The sequence below is a fragment of the Arabidopsis thaliana genome, chromosome 5 (assembly GCF_000001735.4).
Source record: "Arabidopsis thaliana chromosome 5, partial sequence".
Classification (NCBI taxonomy): Eukaryota; Viridiplantae; Streptophyta; class Magnoliopsida; order Brassicales; family Brassicaceae; genus Arabidopsis; species Arabidopsis thaliana.
Window position 1 is genome coordinate 9,803,067 of NC_003076.8, and position 24,918 is coordinate 9,827,984.

The 24,918-nt window shown below is 34.6% G+C and overlaps 6 protein-coding genes, 1 long non-coding RNA gene, 2 other non-coding genes and 1 pseudogene across 15 annotated transcripts; 7 read left to right on the forward strand and 3 right to left on the reverse strand.

Annotated features, from left to right (window-relative positions):
• Positions 1-580: 580 nt before the first annotated feature.
• AT5G27690 (Heavy metal transport/detoxification superfamily protein) lies at positions 581-2,200 on the forward strand. The gene is made up of 3 exons (NM_122651.3): positions 581-819; positions 919-994; positions 1,078-2,200. The coding sequence occupies exons 1-3, from the start codon at positions 730-732 to the stop codon at positions 1,968-1,970; spliced, it is 1,059 nt and encodes a 352-aa protein (NP_198121.1). The 5' UTR covers positions 581-729; the 3' UTR covers positions 1,971-2,200.
• Positions 2,201-4,169: 1,969 nt separating this feature from the next.
• AT5G27700 (Ribosomal protein S21e) lies at positions 4,170-5,447 on the reverse strand. Its single transcript, NM_122652.7, has 4 exons — positions 5,363-5,447; positions 4,933-5,016; positions 4,692-4,824; positions 4,170-4,540 (listed from the first exon to the last, which is right to left on the reverse strand). Exons 2-4 carry the CDS (start codon positions 4,980-4,982, stop codon positions 4,475-4,477), a joined length of 249 nt encoding a protein of 82 aa, NP_198122.4. The 5' UTR covers positions 4,983-5,016; positions 5,363-5,447; the 3' UTR covers positions 4,170-4,474.
• Positions 5,448-8,702: 3,255 nt separating this feature from the next.
• On the forward strand, positions 8,703-9,236 carry AT5G27705 (annotated as a pseudogene; the record flags this gene model as incomplete). Its single annotated transcript has 1 exon — positions 8,703-9,236.
• Positions 9,237-9,864: 628 nt separating this feature from the next.
• AT5G27710 (T-box protein) lies at positions 9,865-12,354 on the forward strand (the record flags this gene model as incomplete). 2 transcript variants are annotated; one of them, NM_122653.4, is made up of 7 exons in its annotated part: positions 9,865-10,446; positions 10,521-10,598; positions 10,673-10,815; positions 11,206-11,276; positions 11,394-11,489; positions 11,635-11,727; positions 11,870-12,354. In NM_122653.4, exons 1-7 carry the CDS (start codon positions 10,003-10,005, stop codon positions 11,950-11,952), a joined length of 1,008 nt encoding a protein of 335 aa, NP_198123.2. In that variant the 5' UTR covers positions 9,865-10,002. The 2 variants fall into 2 exon arrangements, with proteins under 2 accessions (NP_198123.2, NP_001332427.1); NM_001344032.1 differs by lacking the exons at positions 11,635-11,727; positions 11,870-12,354 and having other exon boundaries at positions 9,917-10,446; positions 11,206-11,303; positions 11,394-11,395.
• On the reverse strand, positions 12,336-12,407 carry AT5G27715. The gene has a single exon. It is a non-coding gene; the product is annotated as a tRNA-Glu (tRNA).
• Positions 12,408-12,433: 26 nt separating this feature from the next.
• emb1644 (Small nuclear ribonucleoprotein family protein) lies at positions 12,434-14,552 on the forward strand. The gene is made up of 8 exons (NM_122654.4): positions 12,434-12,679; positions 12,801-12,840; positions 12,939-12,980; positions 13,113-13,211; positions 13,317-13,394; positions 13,822-13,858; positions 13,990-14,097; positions 14,216-14,552. Exons 2-8 carry the CDS (start codon positions 12,838-12,840, stop codon positions 14,236-14,238), a joined length of 390 nt encoding a protein of 129 aa, NP_198124.1. The 5' UTR covers positions 12,434-12,679; positions 12,801-12,837; the 3' UTR covers positions 14,239-14,552.
• AT5G04425 lies at positions 13,464-13,601 on the forward strand. The gene has a single exon (NR_142758.1). It is a non-coding gene; the product is annotated as an other RNA (small nucleolar RNA).
• Positions 14,553-15,858: 1,306 nt separating the features above from the next.
• Positions 15,859-16,109, reverse strand: AT5G04435. The gene has a single exon (NR_142759.1). It is a non-coding gene; the product is annotated as an other RNA (long non-coding RNA).
• An 80-nt stretch (positions 16,110-16,189) lies between these two features.
• Positions 16,190-20,184, forward strand: AT5G27730 (heparan-alpha-glucosaminide N-acetyltransferase-like protein (DUF1624)). 5 transcript variants are annotated; one of them, NM_122655.4, is made up of 13 exons: positions 16,190-17,391; positions 17,470-17,607; positions 17,684-17,765; positions 17,844-17,920; positions 18,015-18,130; positions 18,227-18,344; positions 18,434-18,550; positions 18,746-18,837; positions 18,920-18,986; positions 19,077-19,158; positions 19,243-19,334; positions 19,429-19,572; positions 19,656-20,184. In NM_122655.4, the coding sequence occupies exons 1-13, from the start codon at positions 17,245-17,247 to the stop codon at positions 19,800-19,802; spliced, it is 1,419 nt and encodes a 472-aa protein (NP_568500.1). In that variant the 5' UTR covers positions 16,190-17,244; the 3' UTR covers positions 19,803-20,184. The 5 variants fall into 5 exon arrangements, with proteins under 5 accessions (NP_568500.1, NP_001332300.1, NP_001332302.1 ...); NM_001344033.1 differs by having other exon boundaries at positions 17,470-17,765; NM_001344035.1 differs by having other exon boundaries at positions 17,122-17,391; positions 19,077-19,334; positions 19,656-20,037.
• Positions 20,185-20,446: 262 nt separating this feature from the next.
• EMB2775 (ATPase family associated with various cellular activities (AAA)) lies at positions 20,447-24,177 on the forward strand. The gene is made up of 11 exons (NM_122656.5): positions 20,447-20,848; positions 20,932-21,042; positions 21,250-21,282; positions 21,496-21,664; positions 22,089-22,270; positions 22,784-22,920; positions 23,040-23,138; positions 23,224-23,293; positions 23,382-23,456; positions 23,609-23,654; positions 23,745-24,177. The coding sequence occupies exons 1-11, from the start codon at positions 20,765-20,767 to the stop codon at positions 23,801-23,803; spliced, it is 1,065 nt and encodes a 354-aa protein (NP_198126.1). The 5' UTR covers positions 20,447-20,764; the 3' UTR covers positions 23,804-24,177.
• The last annotated feature ends 741 nt before the right edge of the window (positions 24,178-24,918 follow it).

Below are 24,918 nucleotides of genomic sequence, written 5' to 3' on the forward strand. Positions count from 1 at the left end.
TTACAATTATTAGACTACTGAAATGCTATGATATTATATTGTTACCAAACTTCGAATATCCACTTTAATAACAGTTATAAAAATTGTATTATCGTAATGTGTTATCAATACTTATATTTTTTATAGTGTAAGAATAGTGTAGGAAAATACTTGTTTATATTGGAAGTCAAAATTAAATAAAAATGACATAAACGATACTATGAGAAGAAATCAAACTGAGTAAAATGGGCATAATCCAACTATTTTGTGAGCCGATACATATGACAATTTTCGATCGCTGAATCATGGTTTGGAAATATGTTTGATTACTACTCTCTCTTTCTCGGTCAAATTAACATCCGTAAGAGAGAGAAAATTATTCAAACCCCTAGGTTTATGGTGTACTTCGAACCTAGCTAGACTGGGTATTTTGACAATTTCAGTGTCCTAAAATATCTTCTAATAGTAAGAAAATGAAAATGATGGCAAAGAAAAATCGAAAATTTCATGTTTTGACAAAAAAGAAAAAAAAAAAAACTCTTTTTAATCCTAACTAAGTAAATATTAATGTTTTGAGAACTGAGCATTTTATAATCTTTTCCAAAAAGGCAACTATTAGAGAATATTATCTGCTGAAGAAGTCCCACAAAAAAAAAAAAGATATAGAAGCCATGACTTCGTTACTATATTACACATGAAAGTTGCATCAATTCCCTCTCCCTCTTCTTCATCTTCCTCTTTCTCTCCATTATGGATTTAGGAACAGAGATAAAATCAGACACAAGACAAGAAGAACAGAGACATGTTTTCGAAGATTACCCTGAACCTCTTAGATACACCGTAAGTATCACTTTTACATAGTAATCAATTTCTTCTTCATATATAACTATCATCTTCTTTTCTCAATACATATATTTCTTCGTCTTCTTTTTATTGTAGACATGGGTTTTGCGAGTTTCTATCCATTGTGAAGGATGCAAGAGAAAAATCAAGAAAATATTGAGCAAAATCGATGGTAATATATAAACTAAATCTAACGTTTTATTCTTTTTCGATATTGATTAACTAATTATGAGTATTTATATGATTTTATTTTAGGTGTATATACAACAAATATCGACGTGAAGCAACAAAAAGTAACGGTGATCGGAAACGTAGAGCCGGAGATTTTAATCAAGAAGATCATGAAAGCCGGTAGACACGCCGAGCTATGGCCAACGTCAATGGAGAACAACATTAACAACGATTGTAACTATCAGAAGAAACCAAAGAAAGATAACGAAGAAACTAGTGGAGATGAAGACGACGACGAAAACAACAACAACAACAACGGCGGAGGTGACGTCGGTGGTGGAGGTGGTGGTGGAGGAGGAAACTTTGATCAGGTTAAACAAGTTGTTACGTTTGTAAACGGTCAACTTCAACCACAAGGAGATGGAGCTCCGAAGAAGAAGAAGAAAAAGAAAAAGAAGAAGAAAAGCTTAGGGAACACGACGGTGGTAATGGAAGGAGGCGGCGGCGGCGGTGGCGGTGGTGGTCCTCCGCAAAACGATGGACCGCCAGAGACAGTGATATACTCAGCTCCACAAGATCATCACATTATACACGGACCACCTCCTCATCTACATCATCATCAGCAGCAGAATCATCCGTATCCAACGGTTCACAGTCCTCCACGTCATCATCCACAACAAATGTACGGGCCGGGTCCGGGACTGCCTCCTCCTTCGTTTTATCATACTCAGCCTCAAACGGCGCCGTCTTATACGGTGAGTTACAACACGGTGCATGGGCCAATTAATAACGGTGGGAATGAGACGGCGTCGTATTACACGGCTCCTCCTTCTCATCCGACGTCATATTATTCTTATGAGTACGTGGACACTGGCTACGAATCTCCACCGCCCGAATTTTATTCGTATAGATCTCAACCGTCGGAATCGTTTGAGTCACTAAGCGAAGGCAATCCAAACTCTTGTTGCGTTATGTGATTTTGGAAGTTTTTTTTTACTGCTTTTAAGAATCAAATTGACATAATTGGCCTTGGAATGGCATCTTGTAAGTGTTATTAGAGGGGTATTTCGTAAACAATCAACAAAGAACGATATTAGTAAGTAATTTAATCCAACATAAAAATTTATGTATTTCGTAATTTAGCTATCTTTTGGTAAATGAAATGCGAAAATGTACTTCTTTAATGGAAAATTCAGCTATTCATGGGCTTATTCTTTCTTTTTCTTATAATGGTGATTTTTATAATTATTTTTTATTTTCGTCTATTAGATTCGTATAATATAAGCGGTTTATATTATACAAATCTAATACGCGATAATAAAAAATAATTATAAAAATCAACATTATAAGAAAAAAAAAAGCATAATGATTAGGAAATATAAATTGTTAACATATATTGATAGATTTAAAATGACATGATTGCAACAACAAAAAAATTGTAGTATGATTTAAGTATACATTATGATCTACGAAATTTGTAATACCTAAGAAAACATACGGTTTTCATATAAACCAATACCCTATACGGAAGTGACGTGGTGAAGTAGTGTACTATTTTCGAATATCATTTTTTGGGTGCAAAATTTAGAATAACATTTGAGGAGAATAATTGGACTTGGAGAGGAATAAATCTTTTTCCGAGAGAAATAAAAAGAGAGATTTTTGGTGAAAGGGAATAAGAATAATTTGAAAAGGAAGATAAATATGAAGAGAAGGCATATTTAGAAAGCATATTTAATGACAAAGAATATGTAAATAGTGTCCACAGGGAATCGAATTGTTAAATTGGTCTTACATGTTTTAATGTTATACAAACTATATTATATATTGTACTTTTTCCCTAATAAACAACTAACGTGTGAAACTAAAACCGTTAATTACCTATATATACACATGATGTAAACATGTCATTGATACTTTAATTCTTGAATGGTTAAAAGAGAACCGACCAAGATTGAGAATCTGATTCTAGTTAGTAAAACCAATCCACGATAACACATATAGATGTGAAAAGAAAAAAGTTTAAAATTATGACATTATGTCATCACTTAAAGTTATCGTGTGATGGCATAAGGCTGGAAAAAATTGTATGACTATGATGGCATAAACACAAACTAGATTACATTATAGATTATGGTATAAATTGTTCGTGTTTCAAAGAATAGTTATCGTTGTTATAATCAATATTCATTTAATCACATGCATTGAATACTTGCACATATATAACGGTCAATTTTTGTAGTTTTTTTTTAAGTTTATCTAACCACATTTAGTTAGTGTCCGTAAACTAAACTATAAGTAAATTTCTAATCCCCAATGTTTTTCAGTAGTGATACTATTTAGTGTCCGTAAACTAAATTGTATATTGTTTGATGCAACATATTAATGTTGGCATGTCTCTTCAGAGATTCTTTTTAGTAGAAGTTTCATGTTTCTTTCGTAGTAAAAGATTGACATTTTTTGACCTAGATTTATTGACTGTTATAATTGTGTTTGACCAAAGTGTGGAAAGACAAACAAAAGATTTGGAGTTGATGTTGATGTTGTATATGTGATGTTAAACATTAGGAGGCTGAGACCAAGCAGGGGAAATGTTAATATTTACTAGCATTAGTTAACGGGAGTTCAGTACCCATTTGCGGGTTAGGATCGAGTTTTCGGATTTAGAGATATAGAAATCGTTTGGGTAATTCTAGATTTTGCGTTTGGATAGGGTTCGGATTCGAATTACTCGAAGTTCCCAAATATCGTTTTTTATAACCAAATATATCCAAACTACTCGAAAGTACAAAAATATCTAAAAACCTTGAATATTTTTATCCAAATTAAATACCCAAAAACATCTTAAATATCCGAAAATCCTAATATTCTGACACTAAGATTATTACAAATATAAATATAAATAATATATGATTACTATGTATTTAAATTGTGAATTGTTCGGTTATCCGTTCGAATCGGGATGGTTCGGATTTTTGAGTTTGGAAGGATTTTGGGTTCGGTTTCAGATCGGATATTATGCCCCACCCCTACTGTTGACCCATATGAGGTATTGGGTTTTGTAACACTTGTAATTTTTCTTTCTATATTATTATTAAGTTTTGGTACATTTGTGTTTGCCCAAACAAAAAGTAGTACATACGTTTCAGTAATTGTATAGTGTTCAAAAGGTAAAGAAGAAGAAAAAAAGGTGTATTGTAATTTGTAAATATGAATTAAAGTATCTTCCCAAAATGATAATTAAGGGGGTAATAACGCTTATTCATTCCGATTCGAACTCTAAAGACTAACACCTCAGAATGATAAAAAGGTCGAGAAACTGGAGATACTATATCGAACTGGTGAAAAATTAGAAGACATGGTGCACAAAAGCATTTAAGTTAAGTTCCACGACCCAAAGCCAAAATCATTACTTCAGTATGAGGCAATCTTTCGGAAAAAAAAAAACAAGATTCGACAAAAAACAAGACAGATTAAGCTCTTAGTTTTGTTTGGCTTCAACCTTCTTCTTCTGCCACAACCTGTCGACACCACTGTCAGCGTCTCCCTGCAATCGTGTACATCAATAGTTAATTAACCTATGAAGATAAGTAGAAATTCAAAGGGTTGGTTGTTCAACTCTTCTTATGATACACACAAAACAAATCAACTCTCTTCTGACTCAATTATGGACAAAGCATTGAGAAATTGTTACAAACCTGAGCACGGACAAAACCGCAGAGAGCAAAGGTTGTGAACTGTCCGGTGTACAAGCCATTAGCATCTAAATGACCAATGTTGAGCTGAACAGAGGCATGATCCTTGGATGTGATCAACCGGTTAGTAGCAGAACTGCCAATATTCAGTCAAAACAAACAAACAAGAACCAATCTTCTCTTAGTTAATGAGAGAACACAAAACAGAGACCAAAACAAAAGAAGAAGAAATGATTCTCATTACCATTTCCTAGGAATGTAAAGCTCAGTGACCTGACCCTCTTCGTTTTGCATCTTGAAAGCTTAGCTTTGAAAGAGTAAACGAGTCCTATATATCCAAACAATGCAAAAAGAAAGAAAAAACAGAACTATCTTATATTAGACAAGAACCAACAACAGTGACATACACTGAGATCGAAAATGACTGTAAGTGAAAGTAACATCAGAGAAGGATTCAAGACAACAAAGGAATAATCGAATTCGTTGAGTAACAAACAGATCTAACAGAACAATAATACGAATTTGAAGATCTAGGGTTACAAAAACTACAGATTCAATACTATTTATCCATCATGGTTCTTCTACCCTAAACCATCGGCTATATTGGCAAAAGTCCATATATTTCTGATAAATCGAGACGAAGAGAAGATTAAGTAAAAGTACGATTATCCTACCTGAGTAGAGAGCGAGAGAGGAGAAGCGAAGCAGGTGCGGCAACCGGAGAAAGAGATGATGAAGAAAGCGAGAGTTTTATATTTGGGGAAACCCTAAGGTTTTTTAGTGGGTTTGGATTAAAAATTATACCATTTGAAGGCCCATGTGCTATCTTCAGGCCCATCGAAGATCACACAATGTCCAGTACCATAATCATAATGTCTCGAATGGGTTATTTACTTTCGGAGAGAAAGTTTTGTTGGTTCCTAATTTACAAAAAAAAATAATGATTTCAATCAAATTCTATAAAGTAAATAAATGAAACATACACTATTGTTAGAGAGTTTTTTATAATATGTTGATTAGTTTTTTATAATCTTGTAAAAAATTTCAAACAGTTTTTTTATTTTGGTAATACTTTTCATTACTTTATATGACTTATTTTGTGAAGAAAAATATAGAAAATCATGAACCAATAACATAATAATTTAAATCATGAACAATTAGAGATTTTTTTTTTAATTGAATAACTCAAAACTTTTACTGACTTTATAAGAATATGAATCTAATACACAACGTCGTTAACTGTTGGCCGAATCGAGTCGAAGGATTCTTAGCTCGTTGTGTTTTGCAGGCAACGGTACATTCCATATGGCGAGAACGAAGTGAGCGTAAACACGACGGTCTCCCAAATCCTGCAGCCCGACTAGTTAAGTGGATTGATAAGCACATTTGGAATCATATATCAGCTATTAATATTAGTGAAGACAGAAGATATGATCGAGGTCTCCAATTTTGGTTTCAAACTAGAGAGCTTGGGTAAACAAGGCCTTCTTCTTGGTTTTTAACAAATGTATCTCATAAGCTTATGTTCTTCAAAAACGTTGCACAAGTTGTAAACACATATACTTTTCTTTTTTGAAACTAATTTAACATTATTTCAAAAAAAAAAATATATATGAATTTAATAACCCCAAATTTAAGAAGATTTTAGATTACTTTTTACAAATCTTAAATGAATAACACAAAACATTAACATATTTTTAAAAAATCTTGATTAAATAACAACAGATTCTGCATGGCACTTTGAGACACTAAAACTCTTTTGAAATCATAAACCAATAACATATAGATTTTGAAGTTGCTTTTAAATTTTTATGTTTTATTGGTTTTTCACTTTTTAACGATGAAAATTCCATAAAAATTCTCATATTCTTAACGCTCTAAGTAAATCCGTCATTCTAATAGACAACCATTTAGTTTGAAAGTTAAGAACATAGACTTTTCATTATTGTCTTCCATAGTTTTATTGTTTTTCTTTATTGCTACATATTAGTGTGATTTGATTGTTTACCAAGGTTGATTCCTATTTAAAGGAGACCTTTGAGTTTAATAGAAATCATCCATTAAAAGATCAAAAGTGGAGTTGTCGTTTTCTTGAATAAACGAAATACGTAGGAGATTGGTCGGTCGAAGTACTTGCAAACTATCTCGATAGGATCCTATATAGGGTTCTATCAACATTCTCGCTCAAACTCTTCTCAACTCTTCTCAACTCTTTGTTACTACTAATATGTCATTCACTTGGAATTGTGAAAACTGACGTTCATTATCGCATCAATCACATAATTAGGACGAGACAACAACACACAACCGTCTAATAAAGAATAGAAAGACAATAATAATAATTTATCGCCACAAGAATACTTTACCAAGTGTCAAATTTGCAAAATTCAAGGCTATAGTTCAAAGTGGTGTCCTTAATTATGTTCATTCTCTCACTTTGAACATCGCTTCTCTAATGTACAAACCAATCAATCTTGGCGCCATGGATTATAATGTTTGTTAGTTGACCCTCTTACATAAATATTATTGACCCCACCAAATTTATATTTAAGTATATCCCAATTGTTATATTTGACACTAAAACATGTTATCTCATCACAAATAAATATAAAACAGAAAAAGGCTCATTAAATTAAGTTAAACCTAATTATCATTTGTCGATGTTACAAAAAATTATTATTTTTTTTAACACAAAACCTTTAATTGTAGTTATATATGTTTCATTTGTTTATCTTTATTTTTCATCTTCTTCCTCTTTTTCCCCTAATCTATATTGCTTTTCTAGCTAACTTCAATGGAAATTTAGCCATAGTTCAGGATGTGCTATTGCGCTTAGAGTGTGGTCACTAGAGAATTATTCTTCCTGGACAGAGAGTCTGACTGACGCAAAACCATTTATTGAAAGAACTGATGTTGAGCAATTTGTTGTCTACTTCCAATGGGCAGCTTCATGTGGCGAGAAGTTAATCTTCTTACCATAAAGGAACTGATGCTTAAAAGTTCCAAAGCTTTCAACGGGTATTACAGTTGAAAGATTTCGGGTCAAAATAACCCATATTGAACATTCAATGTTTGTGTGGAACCATACCGAGAGCTTTGTGCTCTTGTTAGATATAGACTTTTTGTCTTGAGGATAGAAGGGATGAGGCTAAAATGATGGAGATAGAGAAACAAAGTTGTCGCTATTTTGTAATTTTTTGTTTATCGACTTTTGAAATCATAGTTTGAACTTATTCATTACGTCTCCAACAATTGAAAGTTGTTTTTAATTTCTAAAATGAATGAATACAGTCAAGTATAATCGTATTGGTGATCCATTTTGTAGTGATTATTAAATTGTTTTACGTAAAAACAAGTCTTTGATACAACACGAAACTGTGATTTATTTTTAAAATAAATAAGTGCATGTATAATATATCATTAAGACTTGTGATTATTTAAAACAAAATTGATGTATTTTTAACAAAATATTATGACCTCCATGACAAATTATTCTGATATTGTCCGTAGTCAAAACTTCAATCTTTATTCGCATGGGTTGGCTGAATTTTCAGTCATATACTAGTTGCAATCTTAATATTTCACCCTAAATTTTTTGTCTCTGAAAAAACCACGAATAAAAACTTTTAATCTCAATAAAATTATATGTACTTTCGGATTTGTTCTTAAACTATGCCTCCAATTGAACCGATCAGTTAACCGATTATATTTAATCCGGTTTGACTTATCCATAATGTTGACCAAAATTAATCGATTTTGACTCTATTTTAATCCAATTTTGACGCAAAAAGAAAACAGATGTCTTCTCTACAAAAAATATTATTTATTTATTATTGATAAACAAAAAATAATATATAGAATAGACCATAAAAAAAATTATTATAAAATTTGGTGTATACTTTTGGCAATATAACAAAATATACCACAAAATAGATCACAAATTCATTTTTTTAGTGCTATATTTTGTTATAAATTTTTGGTAATATAACAGTATATACCTTTTTCATTTGGTAATCATTTCTTTTTTTCTTTTTTGCTAAGAATCTTTTGACTTTACACGCATTCTCAAACTCGAACTAGGGAGGAGACTCACATAATTACGTCTCCACTAATGCATATATCGTCTACTTTGGTAAAAGTCCTATCTCTTGGTCTGCAAAGAAACAAAATGGTGTTGCAAGATCATCCACAGAAGCCGAATACAGAGCGGTTGCAAACACATCATCAGAAATTCGTTGGATTTGTAGCCTACTCACTGAATTTGGAATCATACTACCAGTGTCACCAGTCATCTATTGCGACAATGTCAGATCTACGTTTCTTTGTGCTAATCTTGTGTTTCAATCTCGAATGAAACATATTGCCATCGACTATCACTTCATCCGGGGTCAAGTTCAAAACGGTCTTCTCCGCGTCTCTCATGTCAACACGAAAGATCAGCTTGCATATGCACTTACAAAGCCATTACCACGCAGTCGGTTTCTCGAGCTAAGAAACAAGATTGGTGTGACCATAGTCCCTCCATCTTGAGGGGGCGTGTCAAGGATATGATATGATCATATCATCATTCCCTGTATATCTTATTTCCTTTTCTATCTCTCTTTCTATAAGAGACTTAACCTAGAGTTTTCTACTGATTCATGTATATATATGCTTGTAATCTCCTTTGGAAATATATGCAATACACATTACTTACACTCCTCCGATGACACTTGGACCCTATAGAATAAAAAATGTATCGCCTTGCAAACAAATCCATCCAAACCCAGTCGTGTGGTCTGACGCCTTCCATGATCCATCAAACTGACATCCAATGTTCAAGAACATAAGTTATGAGGTTGTGGAGTCATTTTGTTTCCTCAAGAGCCTCTAATTGTGTCTCCTCCCTTTATAATTGTTAACTTTGAGCATAATTTATAATATTAGTGGGTTCCTCGTAGAGTCTCTTAAACACTTTATCATTCCATGCTTTCCACATAAACCATAAAGTCCATAGAAACAAAATTGAATATTGTGATTTGTGAAATGGCAATGTATAAGTGATGTGGGATGTTAAAATTGATGGATGATCAAGATCGTCGTTTGATGGAAGTGGCCCAACTATTTCTTAACGGGCTTCTTAATGGGTTTTAAGGTTGCCCACAAATTGTGTGCCACAATGTTTGTCGTTGTCGCTAATTAATGGCTTCGTTAATTAAACACTTCTAATAATTCTCCAATGGAGTTTACGTGACTCTACAGTCTCTCTTCTCCATTCTCCAATTTCTACAAAGATAATGTGGATTCACCAAAAATTCAGAGGAAGGACACGACAATGGTGAATTCGTACGTTCCTCTTCGTTTCACCATTTTCATCTCCTTCTCCATCGCAGCAGCTTCATCCTTCAAACTCCACTCCGCTTCTCATTCTCCGTCGTCATTTCCGAAAGCCACCGGCGACGATCTACTCTCCGTTCTCGGACCTCCCTCCGCCGCGTCGTGCCTCAACCCAATCGTCTCTCGAGAGATCAAATCGTGTCTTAAATTCCTCGTCCCATTCAAATCGGATAAACCTAAACCCGAATTTGGACGATGCTCGCCTCGTACTGGACTCTGTTCCGGAAAAATTGACGCCGTTGAGAGACGGAGCAAGTTTGAAGAGGAGAATTCTCTAATCTGGTGGCCACCGGAATCGGTTCTAGAGCTTGCTCGTCTCGCTGTTGACTCCGGTGGTGATCCCGGTTCAATTCAGCGAACTCTCAATCCGAAAATGATCCCGGTTCGTCTTCAATTTAATGGTTTGATTTGGTTTATTGTTCGTTAGATTGAATTGGTTAAAATTTGGTTTTATAGGTTCCTGATGTTGAACGATCAAGAAAAGATAAATGTCAACTTACTAGAACTCCTTATGGTCGTCATTTTATAGCAGAGGTAAAAAAAGAAGCTATTTTGTGAACTGTTTGATCTTATGGTGTAGTGATCTGATTGATGATGTTAATGAACAGGAAGTGAACTCATATTTCGAGTTCTTGTTTCATCTAATTGAATCTAGGGGACCTAGTGTTGGATTGAATGTTTCATTGAGTAGATATGATTTGTTCCATGGCCATTTATTCCTTGCCTCAGAATCTGGACGCCTTGGAATATTGTAAGTCTCCTTTGTCTCCTCAACACACACTAGGACTCTTGAAATAGTAATGATGATCATGTTCTGTTACTGACTTCGTTGTGTAAGAATCGAGACGCTTTGATAGGCACTAGAATAGTAGATATAAGGGGGTCTAGACCATTTGGTTAATTGGGAGCATTTAGGCTTTGAGAGTGAAGAGAACTCTCTAGGGTTTGTTCTTGTGTTCTTGAATGTAACCAACAGTTATCAATAAAGGAAGAATGGTTTCTGATTCTTAACACAATTGTTGCAGTGTTTTTAGAAAGGTTGAACGTAAGTAATGAGTTTTGGGGAATATTTATAGAAAGTTACATGGTTGAGCTAGGTTTTGAGTACTGTTGTTGACTAGTATCTGATTGGTGATGGTAGGTTTCATGCTAAAGAGTATCCAGCCTATGACAAGAAAGTGTTTCCTTACAACATGGGATATTGCCAGAGAGGTAATATGGGTTCTTGTCCGTGTGACTGTGAGTTTTCTTGCAATCTCTTGAAACATAGAAATGGTCACAGAAATCCCTTAAATCTTCAGTATTATGATTGTATCTCCTTTTTGTTAGGATCTGACGTGAAATACAATGATTCAATGAACTTGAGGAATATCCTTTGGCTTGCACCATTACCTAGCAACTCTTCTCCAGATTGGGTTGCTCCAGGTATAATATCTGTTTTCATCTCTGAGAGTAATAGAAAAGATCTAAACACTTCATAGTTTCAAGATGATCTTGTCTTTCATTAGTATCGTGGAAAACAATTGTAGTGTTACGTTTGACATCTTCCTTTCCTTTGATTGATCTGTAGGTGTACTTGTGGTTCTTGATGCGCATCCGGATGGAATCATATACCGAGATCTCATCCCTGACTATGTTAAGTTTGTAAGAACAATATACGAAGGTTTGAACAACTCTATACCTTCTCTCATCTCACTCATCAATTTGCTTCATTGTAGATCACATTTGATTACACATACATACACTCAAAGTCTCTTAAAGATTTATGCTCTATTGAAACTTTATGTCTTATCCTTCTCCACCAGATGATTTGGGAACAACCGCAGTTGATGTCAATTACTTGAATGTCGGAGCTCACGAACCTGACTATCAGCTTTTCATGTGCTGAAACAAACCAGTTACAGATTCACAATTACACAGTTGTGTGTAATTGAAACTTTGATTAAGATTTAGTTACTGGAGCTGGTCGAGGTTCAATAACGTTCGAGTTGGTTGATAATTTAGAGAGGTCTGAAGTATTGTCGGTTACAAAATAGCTTTAACAATCACATTGCTGAGGCTTTAAGCTTAATTGTAAAAGTTTAGGATTAGATTTGACATATCACTTGGCTTTGTTTGATTCACACAGTTCGCCTTAGTGATGTAAATTAATTAATTTCGAGAGCATCAATAACATATTAATGATTAGTTATTTTCCACCAGGTAACCATTGCCAACGGCTACAAATACACTTTGGTGTAGACAAAGTATACGAAAAATTAAAACAAAAAGCTCCGATGCCGGGAATCGAACCCGGGTCTCCTGGGTGAAAGCCAGATATCCTAACCGCTGGACGACATCGGATTAGTTGGCTAGATTGATATGTTTAACAATATATACTAAAACAGATAATATTATAAAGTTAAGGGACTCGAGTGCAAAACTCAAAAAAGTTCCCATTGACCTAAAACTAAAAGACCACCGATTCATTAGAAATCCATCCCTCTCACTGTCAAAACCCGAGAAGCAGAAAAAAGCAAAAAACAGATTTCGAAGTTTCGACGCCTCTCTATTCTTCGATCTCTTTCATATTTGAATCGTTCACCTTCTTGCCGATCTTCGGAGTATATTACAAGGTTTCTCCCTTTTCTCTCAGATTTTTTTTAGTAGCTGAATTAGGGTTTTTGTTCCGTTTTCGCTATTGCTTCTTCCGCATCTTATAAAGGGTTTAATGTTATACTTCTCTGATGTCATCAGGTTCTTAACGGATCTCTAAATCTTCTGATTTAAGAAGATGGTAAGTTACTAGACAAACTTAGGGTTTTTTTCCTTCTTTCTTGTTTGCGTTAAAGTTTCAATTTTTATTAACTGAAAGCTGTTGTTTTGATTTTATAGCTTCCTCTATCGCTGCTTAAAACTGCTCAAGGGCATCCTATGGTGAGTAAAATTTCGACCCTTGATTACAATTTTGTTATATATGAAGTGAAGCTGAGTTTAAGTGAGCATTGCATTAGGGATCTAAAGGAACTTCCTTTTACTGTAATTTTGAATCTTGTTTTGTTTTGGTAGCTCGTGGAGCTTAAGAATGGAGAGACATACAATGGGCATTTGGTGAATTGTGATACTTGGATGAACATCCATCTGCGTGAAGTCATATGTACATCAAAGGTTATCTTATGTTTTCATATGTTGATACAAATATACTTTGTTTAGACTTCGTGATGAAATTTTGTGTAGCTGACACTCATATATTTTGCTGCTTGATTACTCTAGGACGGAGATAGATTTTGGAGGATGCCGGAATGTTATATCCGTGGTAACACAATCAAGTACCTTCGAGTTCCGGATGAGGTAATTTTTTTTTGTGTGTGTGTGTATATATCTCTTGCTTGATCTAGTTTTTTCTTTGTTCCCCTCTCTCTGGAATGATGATGCTTAGCCAAATCAGATATGTGCTCCAAGAGGCATTTTTCTGTGGAACCTTGTTCAGCAGATGGTGTGCCTCTTGTTGTAGTGCGTCTTAGACGATATCACAGGGAATGGTTATTGCTGACCAGAATGTTGACCCACTTTTATGGACTTTGCTGTGTTGTGTTTCTGATGCGATTTTTCTCTATTGTTTCTACTTTATTTCATTCCCTCTAAAATCAAATTATATTCACATACCATAAACGATATCTTCATCTAGAAGGACAGTCATATGCTGTTTCTATTTATGTTCTTACTGCTGCAACCTAGATTGAGTTAACTGACTTAAATTGATTTCTTCTCTCTTCAGGTGATTGATAAAGTACAGGAGGAGAAGACACGCACAGGTATAGTATTACTCATGTCTATATTGTACCTTTACTGAGATATGCTTCGAGTTTTCTGAGGTGTTAATATTTTGCCAGAGTAGACATTGAGAATACTTCAGGTGTTAATAACGATGGTTGAATATGTGCAGATAGAAAACCACCAGGTGTTGGACGTGGAAGAGGACGTGGTGTGGATGATGGAGGAGCCAGAGGCAGAGGCAGAGGAACTTCAATGGGGAAGATGGGTGGCAACAGAGGTAAAAAATACACAAACAAAGCTTGTCACAAAACTCTGATTTTACTAGAATACTTCAAATATCTGTGTCTTGCCACAATGGGATTTAAGCTAAAACTCTAATATGTTATGAAAAACAGGAGCAGGTCGCGGCCGTGGTTGATGCAACAAGTTTTAAAGACTCGCTGCCAAATCTGCTAACTTCCCATTGTGGAGAAAACCAAAAGTTACATAAGAAGTTGGTCTGTTGTTGGTTTTCTATTAAGTATGTAAGGGATAGGGAGTGTGTTTTTCGATTCTCCTTGTGATCTTTTCGAAAAATGAAATTTGTCTTTTGCCTTTTTGTGGTATATGTGAAATTCCAATTGTTTTCATTTGCGCTTAAAAATGAATCTTTCAGGTCTTGAATTTATATAATTGTTAGAGAATTTATACAATTAACCAACGACAGGGTTTTTATAAGATCTTTGGTCCATCTTACCCTTTTATTATTTTTCTTTTTTTCCTATCTATTCTTTTTTTCCTCTTTCACCGGATTTTCTCCATCACTCGTCGGCATGACATATAAGATTAGATATGATTTAAAAAACGCATGTATTTCAAAGACAAAACATGCTCTTAAGTCTTTACATTGACTTGTAAATTTTTGTCAAGCTATCTAACAAAATCTCATATTTTTTTTTTGGAACAGATTCATATTTTTGTCAAGATTTCATGTTATATAAACAAATTACATGTCTTTTATCCAATATATCATTAGTATTTCATAAAATAACTATGTTTTAATGTAATAATTATACATATCTGTCAATATTTCACGTTATGTAAGGAGTCATATGTATTTCTTCAAATATCATGAAAATTACATATTTTTCTTCACTGTATTTTTACAATTGAATTTTCCTCTTCTCAAATCTATCGGAAGTCTTATTGTAATATTAGAAATTGATAAAGATATTTTCGTCAATATACACCGTCTAACGTGTGAATCCATAGTTCTTTTCTAACAAAAACTAAACTTATGATTAATATCTTTATTTAATCTCAGAATTTGGCTATCTAGTAATAACAACCTAATTATTATCTGAGTAAATCCCTAGAAAAAACTAGTAGTAATGGAATTTGCATGAGAATATGAGTATTTTGGTCATTTATTTTATTTTTCTCAATGTAAACTTAAATATTTATGGGTAAACAAAAAATAAAATCATAGAAGATGATATAATTAAAGATTTGCGAACGAAAATCTCATAATCAAATCTCTCTCTTCTGACACACGAAATAATGACGATAATAACCCTATCCCGACACAATCTCTGACATAAAATCAAAGCATTTAATGCTCAAAATCTCTATAAAAAAATTCATGCATCAGAATAGTTAGCAGATAACGTATTATCAGGATAACATGATAACAAATATCTCGGTAATATTTATTAGGTTAACATGATAACAAATATTTATATCAATAAGTTTATAATTATGTCATGGTAAGTCATTTTGTATCGCGATAAGTTATAATTGATGTGATATATATAGATATTTACCATCTTAACTCATTTATTATATCATAATAAAAAATTAACGAGTTACTATAACGTACAAAATATGAATTTCATCCAATAACATTATTATTATCACTACCTCTAGATAAAGTTTTAGTTAACTAGGTAATTTAATTGTTAACCAATTTGAATCTGAACAAAAACTACCATTGCGTAATCTTCAACCACCACATCTCCGCCGTATTCTTCTCACCCCATCATTTCAGAACCATTTTTTTCCTCTACCGCAAACCCACACCCTAATCGATTTAGAACTAGATCTTTAAACGATTGAGAGAAACTGCCGGTAATTCGCGAAACTTATTTGGATTTATCGACCAGAACCACAGAGCTTTGAACGGAGACTGGAACTGAATATCGGAAAAAAGAAAAACAGAGTTAAGTTGAATCGAATCTATATGAGAGATATTATGTCTCTCGTCTCTGACACACGTTACTGTGTATCTTATATATTACTTTAGACTGGATAGACTGTGTAGGGGCTTATAGGTCATATTTTGTGTACAAAAACCATATAAACAATGTCGAAAATATGTCAGTTAATTAACGGGTCTTCTTTGGTCATCTTGTGTAAAAACCCAATATTTATTAAACAATTACGTTAAGAATTTATTTTATCTTTCATCTGCTTCCTTCATCATCTCTCTCTCTCCATCGCGTACAACAGTAACACAAACCATTTTTTTTTAAATCTTTCTCTCTCTTCTCTCAATCGAACTTTCAGAGAAAAAAAATATAATCTTTGCCGAGTGGAAAATTTCCGGTGAAGCCGTCCCGAGTGACTCGGGCTCTTGCCCGGTATCTTTCAGCTTCAATAGTGGAGATAACCGGTTTTATGTCGAGCAAATCCAGCTTCCATAAGTGGTGTTGACTGGTTTTTATCTTTTTTCCAGTCAATCGGATTATTATCGATTGCTTTACTTCTTTTCCATGTTTTCTTTCAATAATTTCTAAAAATCTGAGTTGGTAATTAGTTTTAAGTGCTAGCTATTTAAAATTAATGTCTCTGGCTTTTGGTTTTAGAAACCTCGATTTGCAAGAAATCGTTCAAACGATTACATCTGGGTTTGAAAGATTGAAGGATAATCCGATGCTTATTAGGATTCTCTTAAGCCGTCTATTTCTTTGGGAGCTCCATCCATATCTATTCTGGTGGTAAACAAAGATTATTCGTACGTTTTATTCGGCGATGTTTTCCTCCACCGGATTTGGTGCTCGTCGACGGTGGAGGCTGATGTCCGTACACTTCCGATGACTCATTTACATGTGCTGTAGTTATAATCTCATGTCAACACGTGTCTTTGGATAGAGTCAAATGTTGAAGATCTTTTGGCTGTTGATATTAATCTGGTGGATCTGTTGTTGGACCTTTCTTTTATTTCAGCATAATCGTTGTAGGCTTTTACGCCTTATACCCCTTTGGTGGTTAATGAAATTTACTTCGATTAAAAAAAAAAAAGAATTTTTTCTTCGTGGAGGTAAAAACAAAAGAAAATACAGAAAAAGAAAAATCCACTACAATTTAAGCATAAGCAAACGAATGGTGTGTTCTTCTCGAAGTAGAAGAAGAAGAGAGAGTCAGCTTCCAAAGAATTGATAGTAAAATGGCGGAAATCAAAGTGGAGAGGAGTCACGATCAACATCTCCTTGAACCTAAAGAAGATACTTCTTCTTCTTATACACGGAGGAGCCTCGCCGGAAACAGACCAAGACTTGCTTCTCTCGACATATTCCGCGGCCTCACTGTCGCCGTACGTATCTCTTTCTTCTCTCTCTCTCTACTTGTGCGAAATTTCGAACTCTAAAGCTTTTTAAATTACTCATAATAGTTGATGATTCTCGTTGATGACGCTGGAGGAGACTGGCCAATGATTGCTCATGCTCCGTGGAACGGTTGCAATTTGGCTGATTTCGTTATGCCTTTCTTTTTGTTCATCGTTGGTGTCTCCATTGCTCTCTCCTTAAAGGTCAATTTCGAACTTGAAATCTCTCAGAATTGCGATGTTGTTGCATATAAATCGTTTTTTGCCTTTGAATATTCAGAGGATTTCGAATAAATTTGAAGCTTGTAAGAAGGTTGGTTTTAGAACCTGCAAGCTCCTCTTCTGGGGTCTTCTACTTCAAGGTAATTTATAATTTTCCTGTGTAAACTTGTAGCCTCTTTCCTTTGACATTCATGTATTTGGACTCTTTTGCTATGAAGGTGGATTTTCTCATGCTCCTGACGAATTAACATACGGAGTTGATGTGACTATGATGAGGTTTTGTGGGATTCTTCAGGTGTGGTCTCAGTCTCAAGATTTATCTTTTATGTATTTATGTCCTCTAGTGTTACCTAGTGAAGGTTCATGTTTGTCATCTGTTTTCAATGTAGAGAATAGCTTTATCCTATTTGGTAGTAGCATTGGTCGAGATCTTCACAAAGGACTCACATGAGGAGAATCTGTCAACTGGGAGGTTTTCAATATTCAAGTCATATTATTGGCATTGGTAAAACATGACATTTGAGTTAGTTGGTCAGAACTAAATTTCATGAAAACTAGATAGATATTTTCGGATTGATCTTGTTTTTTAGTACATTCACAGGATTGTGGCCGCATCAGTTCTCGTGATTTATCTGGCTACACTCTATGGAACGTACGTTCCTGACTGGGAATTTGTTGTCTATGATAAAGATAGCGTTCTGTACGGGAAAATCCTATCGGTGAGTCTTTCGATGTTTTAATGTTATGAGACCATTACTAAGTAAGTGTTGTGTACACTTCAATGAAAAATTCTCTGAATTCTTCCTAGGTATCATGTGGAGTGAGAGGAAAGCTGAACCCTCCTTGCAATGCTGTTGGATATGTTGACAGACAAGTTTTAGGGATCAATCATATGTATCACCATCCTGCGTGGAGACGATCCAAGGTACAAGACGTAATTTCCGGTTGTGCTTGCCGCTAGAATGACCATGTTGGCAATTTCTGACTGTGAAATGGTTTATGTCAATCCTTATGCCTTTTTGAGTTTTATGTCATAGAAGATAAAAGGAAGGGTTTATAGATTAGTGATATATTTTTCATGTCAAGGGACTCAATCATAATGTGTTCTTTTGAGTTTTAGGCTTGCACCGATGATTCCCCCTATGAGGGAGCTATACGCCAAGATGCACCTTCATGGTGCCGTGCTCCGTTTGAGCCTGAAGGAATCTTAAGGTCTAATCTTGTCACCCTAATCACTAACTGAGCATTAGCATTATCTTCAAGTTTATAACACTCAGAAACTTGTGTTATGCAGCTCCATATCTGCTATTCTTTCTACAATCATCGGAGTCCATTTTGGACATATTATTTTACACTTGAAGGTCAACAAACTGAATAAAACATAAGCTTCAAGCTCCTACAAACTATCACCGTTTTGTCCTTTCAATCTCATCATTACCATATTTTTGCAGGGACATTCAGCGCGGCTAAAACATTGGATCTCCACCGGTCTTGTTCTCCTCGCTCTCGGACTTACTCTGCATTTCACCCACTGTGAGAAACACCTTGCTTTTTGGTCCAACTCAAAATAGTCTCTCTTCTCTTACCATATATTACAAACTCAAAAATGTTTTGCAGTGATGCCTCTGAACAAACAACTCTACAGTTTCAGCTACATATGCGTGACCTCCGGTGCAGCAGCGCTCGTCTTCTCTTCGTTGTATTCTCTGGTGATTCTTAAGCCACCACATTGACATTGACAACAACCAAGACGTATGACAAACTTTGGACAAATTTGTTGTTTATTATTTCGAGTGTTTGCAGGTCGATATATTGGAGTGGAAACACATGTTTCTGCCTCTAAAATGGATAGGCATGAACGCAATGTTGGTGTACGTGATGGGAGCTGAAGGCATTTTGGCTGCTTTCTTCAATGGTTGGTACTATCGCCACCCGCACAATACACTGGTAAAAAATCAGTTACTTACTCTGAAATCTTAAATAGGCCTGAATGGCTTATCATACTGACAGTATCATGATACCTGCTTTAGATAAATTGGATTCGGGAGCATGTTTTTATCCGAGTTTGGCATTCAAGAAGAGTTGGTGTGCTAATGTATGTCATTTTCGCGGAGATTCTCTTCTGGGGTTTGGTCACTGGTGTGTTTCACAGATTCAAGATCTATTGGAAACTCTAAGTAGACCGTGAAAATACCTAACTCTATGTTGAAGTTGTTATAGTTTAGGATATATAAAATCAAATTCATGGTAAGTAATGTAGTCAAATTCATGATAAGTTATGTATATTTTTCGTAAACCTTGGTCAGAATATCCTTTGTTGATGTTGATGATATAGGCCTGTATATGCATTTCAGGCCAATTTCACCGATCTACCGTATTGGAACTTAAATATCCGAATGATCTGTATCCTACTGTTTCCCACATTTTTTTACGTATTCTTCCGATAGTAATATTCGATATCCTCAGAATGGAGACGGAACCGCACCGCACTTTATCCGCAGGTGAACCGCATGTCTCCATTCGATCCGCAATTGCTAATTTACAATCTCCTAAATACCCTTACCCGATCTGCAATTGCTATTATCCACGAACCGGTATGCTACCACCGATAGTAATTGCTAATATCCGAATGATCTGTATCCTACTGTTTCCCACATTTTTAATGTATTCTTCCGATAGTAATATTTGATATCCTTAGAATGGAGATGAAACCGTACCGCACTTTATTCGCATGTCTCCATTCGATCTGCAATTGCTAATTTACAATTTCGTAAATACCCTTATCGGATCTGCGATTGCTATTATCCACGAACGGGTATGCTACCACCGATCTACCCCTACTGGAACTTAAATATCTGAATGATCCGTAGAATGCTTTTTCCCACACTTTTTTGCGCACACTTCGGATAGTATATTTCGATATCCTAAATACCATTATCCGATCCGCAATTGGTATCATCCGACGAACCGGTATGTTGACTCTAAGCAAAAGAGAGGGTTTGGTCCTATGACCTGACGTGGGAATGTGTAAGCGAAAGAAAAATAGCTAAAGACGTCTCACACAAAAAAGCTGCTAGAGGAAGAAGACGATTCACTTCTTTCCCGCCACTTTCACTATCTTCTCCGGTGGTGAGCAAAGATGTTGTGGGTCGACAAGTACAGGCCGAAATCACTCGACAAGGTCATAGTTCATGAAGATATCGCCCAAAAACTCAAGAAATTGGTACGCCTTTTTGTTCAAACCCTAGGTAATTTTTTGGAGGGGTTTTCGATGAATTGGAAGCTAATTTTCGATTCTCCTCTTAGGTTTCCGAGCAAGATTGTCCACATTTGCTCTTTTATGGGCCGTCAGGTTCTGGTAAGAAAACCCTAATTATGGCTCTTCTCAAGCAGATATATGGGGCCAGTGCAGAGAAGGTAATCCTTCTTTCTTATACCCTAATATCGTTCTGATTACTAAAAGATGAAGACTTTGAACCCTAATGTTCTTTAGCAAAGCAACATTAGGAAGTTATTCTCACTAGCACATACTCTTTATTTTCTCTTAGATTGATGTTTATCTTCTTATTGCTACTTTCTTTTGTATGTGGCAACTGAGAAACTGCTTGATTTACTTGACTTCAGGTGAAAGTGGAGAACAGGGCATGGAAAGTTGATGTGAGTTGCATTGCTTTAATTTTGAAGTTCTCGCTGCTTGATATCCATAGTCGTCTTGTGTCCTTGTTGGATCAGTAAATGTGGTTAAGATTGTATCATCCTACTTGTGAAACACAGAGATGTGAATTGTGTTTGCTGTCAATTTCTTTAGTGGGTGGTCCTCCTAGGCGGATTCTTCTTTTATACATGACAACATTGTGATACATTACGCAGGCTGGGAGTAGAACTATTGATCTGGAGCTCACTACATTATCAAGCACCAATCATGTGGAACTTACTCCAAGTGATGCAGGCTTTCAGGACAGATATATTGTTCAGGAGATAATTAAAGAAATGGCCAAGAACAGACCAATTGACACGAAAGGAAAGAAGGGATATAAGGGTAAGAATTACTGTTCCCCTTGTTCTATATAATAGTATCATTAGTGTAGACAATTTGGATTACAATGGCTTATAGTAGTTATTTGAAGCATCTATGAAGAGTGAGGCTTTTATAAGGGCATTTGATGCCATCTTCAATCCGTATACTGCTGTGGTAGACTGGGTCTACATTTTATGGTTCGTAATATAGTTTTCGTTTACTTTTTCATGTTCAATTAGATGGTTGCCTCGTATATCTAGTTTTAAGAGTTCTTGTTCAGCTGAGTGCTTCTTTATACATTTAGATGGTTCTCTGTTTTTGATTATCAACTTATCACTGGTCTCTAACATCCCTTTATGACCTGCCAAAGTAGTTCAACTTCTTTTCACATATGGATGTTGGAAGATGTCTGATACATGCAGATTTTTTTTTTTTGTTTCGGCAGTGTTGGTATTAAATGAGGTTGACAAGCTCTCACGAGAAGCTCAACATTCTCTGCGGAGAACAATGGAGAAATACAGCTCATCTTGCCGTCTCATCTTATGCTGCAACAGCTCTTCGAAGGTTACCGAAGCCATTAAGTCTCGTTGTCTCAATGTGCGCATAAATGCACCTTCGCAGGAAGAGGTACATAAAATCACCCTATGTTTTTGTAAAATATTGTTTATACAATAAAGGAGGCTTTGTGTTTAGTTCGGTGTTGAGAAACCACATCTTGTTTTGTGGCTTTTAGTGGCTATCTTAGAGCAAACTCATATCAAATCCTGTCTTAAAAATGCGCATCCTATGGGAGATGAGATCTCGAAATTGCATTTCGTATTTTTCCTTTAAATCAACTCGATGTAGAAATCGATTTGTACGTATTCTTGTGTACATTTCACTAGTTTGGCAAGAAAAAACAAGTTAAATTGTCTTTATATATCTGCTTTTATCCTTACTGAGAAATTTTTCATGACTGTCGGCGTTCTTGTGATTATTCTATTGTTCATGTGATTTAAAAATATACTATTAAGAATCTGTAGTTGCTATCAGAAATATTACCTAAGATTCAGTGTTTGCTTCATTTGGCCTTTGTAAACTTTCTTGCGAAAACCAGTATGCAAGATTATTGTTAACTAAAATGTAGCTCTCTGGTACCAGATAGTGAAAGTGTTGGAGTTCGTTGCAAAGAAAGAAAGTCTGCAACTGCCCCAGGGTTTTGCTGCTCGTATTGCTGAAAAATCAAATCGCAGTCTAAGAAGAGCTATTTTGTCACTTGAAACTTGTCGTGTCCAAAAGTAAGGATCAGAAACTTTATATATGCAGATAATCAATGAGTTTGATTCTTTTGTTGTTTCATGTTTAGAAAATTTAACTTTACATTACTTTCAACTTGATATTCATTTTTTCTTTGTAGCTATCCGTTCACAGGTAACCAAGTGATATCTCCCATGGATTGGGAAGAGTATGTTGCTGAAATAGCAACTGACATGATGAAAGAACAAAGCCCTAAAAAGTCAGACTCTAGTGAATCATTTACTTTTACAAAATAGAACTTCAAAGATAACTTTGACTTTATCATCTCTTGTGTGCTTCTTCAGGTTATTTCAGGTGCGTGGAAAGGTGTACGAATTACTAGTTAATTGTATTCCACCAGAAGTCATTCTAAAGGTCTTAAACATAACCTTATTCACTTATATATAATTATGTATTTGGGTCCCTTTCTCTTTCATTTTACTCATAGTTTATGCTTTCCCAGAGACTCCTTCATGAATTGCTGAAGAAACTGGACTCAGAGCTAAAGCTTGAAGTCTGCCACTGGGCTGCATATTATGTAAGAGTATTTTTAAACGGCTCTTAGTCTTAGATTGCGAATTTGATTTCTCCTCACCATTATCTCAACTTCTGTGTGCTCATTTGAGACTGAGTTACCATTCTTCTGTTTTGGTGGCTTGCTTGATGATATGTCTTTGGCCCTTCTTACAGGAACATCGGATGCGATTAGGTCAGAAAGCCATATTTCACATAGAAGGTATATAAACTCTTTCAGTTATTGCATATGGCCGATATAGGCTACATAAAAAATATCATCTTCTTACTTTGAGTTGGTGTTACACTGCAGCATTTGTGGCCAAGTTTATGAGCATATACAAAAACTTCCTCATTTCAACGTTTGGGTAGAGAAGAGAGGCTTCAAATCGAGGAAAAGAAGATAGACTTGCACTTGTACTGTTTATTTTATGCGTGATCCGAGGTTCTGAAGTTAAGGTTTCTGTTTAGTGGGTCGTCTTAACTTTTGATGTTTGAATTTGTTTCCCTCAACTTGACTGTCTTAATTTTAATAAACTATGGAAGCGGTTTGGCCTATCAGTCTGCAACAAAAGACTTGCCGAAACAACGCCAAAAAGTGGCTATTCAATTTGCAACTCTATGGGTTTGACGAGGGCTAAGAGCTAGAAGATACTGAAATTTTGTTGTAGTAACATTAGTTTTTTTTTAACAAAAAACATTAGATATTTGCGGTAGGCTTCTACCGAACATAGGCAAAATCTTCCGTAGCTAACAAATTATAATGATTAAATTTATAGTGATATATATTTATACCGTCCAGTATTAATATATTGTATATATTTATAATATATTTTTTTTTTTTGTAAAATTCAATTTATAATTTACAAAACTTCATAAGTTTTAAAATTATAAATATTTTTTAAAAATTTAAAGCTAAACTTTATAAAAAGTTTGTAAAATTATAATATTTAAAAAGCTATAAACTTTGTAAAGTTTATATTTTTAAAAATAAAGAATCCGAGTAAACCGGATAACCACTTTAATTTTAATTTTGGACGTCTGATAAATCAAGCTTCCTGCTTATTCGTAACTGGACTCATTTTGGTCATTTTTTAGTATGACTTTGAACTAATGTCCAATTTTTTAAGCGATGTGGGACATTGTACACATATTATTTCTTCATTGATTGAATAATACATGTCGATTTTAAAAATTTGAATTACATCATATACAAAAAAATATATATTTTATTAACTATTTATATTTTATATAAATTCAAAATAATTTAAATATAAGATTAAATAAATTTGAAAAAAGAATTATATATTTATGTTTATAGTAGGTAAAGATGTTTTAGAAAATTAGTTAAGATAAATAACAAATATGGTTAGTTTAGAAATATTAAATATATATTAAATTTGGTAATTAAATTAATTTCGTTTTTAATTAAATTTTTATAGAAAAGAGTAATAAAAACTAATTATGAAAAATTCGATTGAAGATTT

Bases quoted from the DNA above. Each gene is read 5' to 3' on its own strand.
- AT5G27730 (NM_122655.4), top strand. From the start codon at position 17,245: ATGGCGGAAATCAAAGTGGAGAGGAGTCACGATCAACATCTCCTTGAA. The intron at 18,551-18,745 runs GTACAAGACGTA...TTTGAGTTTTAG, and splicing joins CTGCGTGGAGACGATCCAAG to GCTTGCACCGATGATTCCCC. The intron at 19,159-19,242 runs GTGAGAAACACC...AATGTTTTGCAG, and splicing joins TACTCTGCATTTCACCCACT to TGATGCCTCTGAACAAACAA.
- AT5G27700 (NM_122652.7), bottom strand. From the start codon at position 4,982: ATGCAAAACGAAGAGGGTCAGGTCACTGAGCTTTACATTCCTAGGAAA. The intron at 4,825-4,932 runs GTAATGAGAATC...GAATATTGGCAG, and splicing joins CTTTACATTCCTAGGAAATG to TTCTGCTACTAACCGGTTGA. The intron at 4,541-4,691 runs GTTTGTAACAAT...ACACGATTGCAG, and splicing joins GCGGTTTTGTCCGTGCTCAG to GGAGACGCTGACAGTGGTGT.
- AT5G27690 (NM_122651.3), top strand. From the start codon at position 730: ATGGATTTAGGAACAGAGATAAAATCAGACACAAGACAAGAAGAACAG. The intron at 820-918 runs GTAAGTATCACT...TTTTTATTGTAG, and splicing joins CTGAACCTCTTAGATACACC to ACATGGGTTTTGCGAGTTTC. The intron at 995-1,077 runs GTAATATATAAA...ATTTTATTTTAG, and splicing joins AATATTGAGCAAAATCGATG to GTGTATATACAACAAATATC.
- EMB2775 (NM_122656.5), top strand. From the start codon at position 20,765: ATGTTGTGGGTCGACAAGTACAGGCCGAAATCACTCGACAAGGTCATA. The intron at 21,283-21,495 runs GTGAGTTGCATT...TACATTACGCAG, and splicing joins ACAGGGCATGGAAAGTTGAT to GCTGGGAGTAGAACTATTGA. The intron at 21,665-22,088 runs GTAAGAATTACT...TTGTTTCGGCAG, and splicing joins AGGAAAGAAGGGATATAAGG to TGTTGGTATTAAATGAGGTT.
- emb1644 (NM_122654.4), top strand. The intron at 12,981-13,112 runs GTGAGTAAAATT...TTGTTTTGGTAG, and splicing joins CTGCTCAAGGGCATCCTATG to CTCGTGGAGCTTAAGAATGG. The intron at 13,395-13,821 runs GTAATTTTTTTT...TTCTCTCTTCAG, and splicing joins ACCTTCGAGTTCCGGATGAG to GTGATTGATAAAGTACAGGA.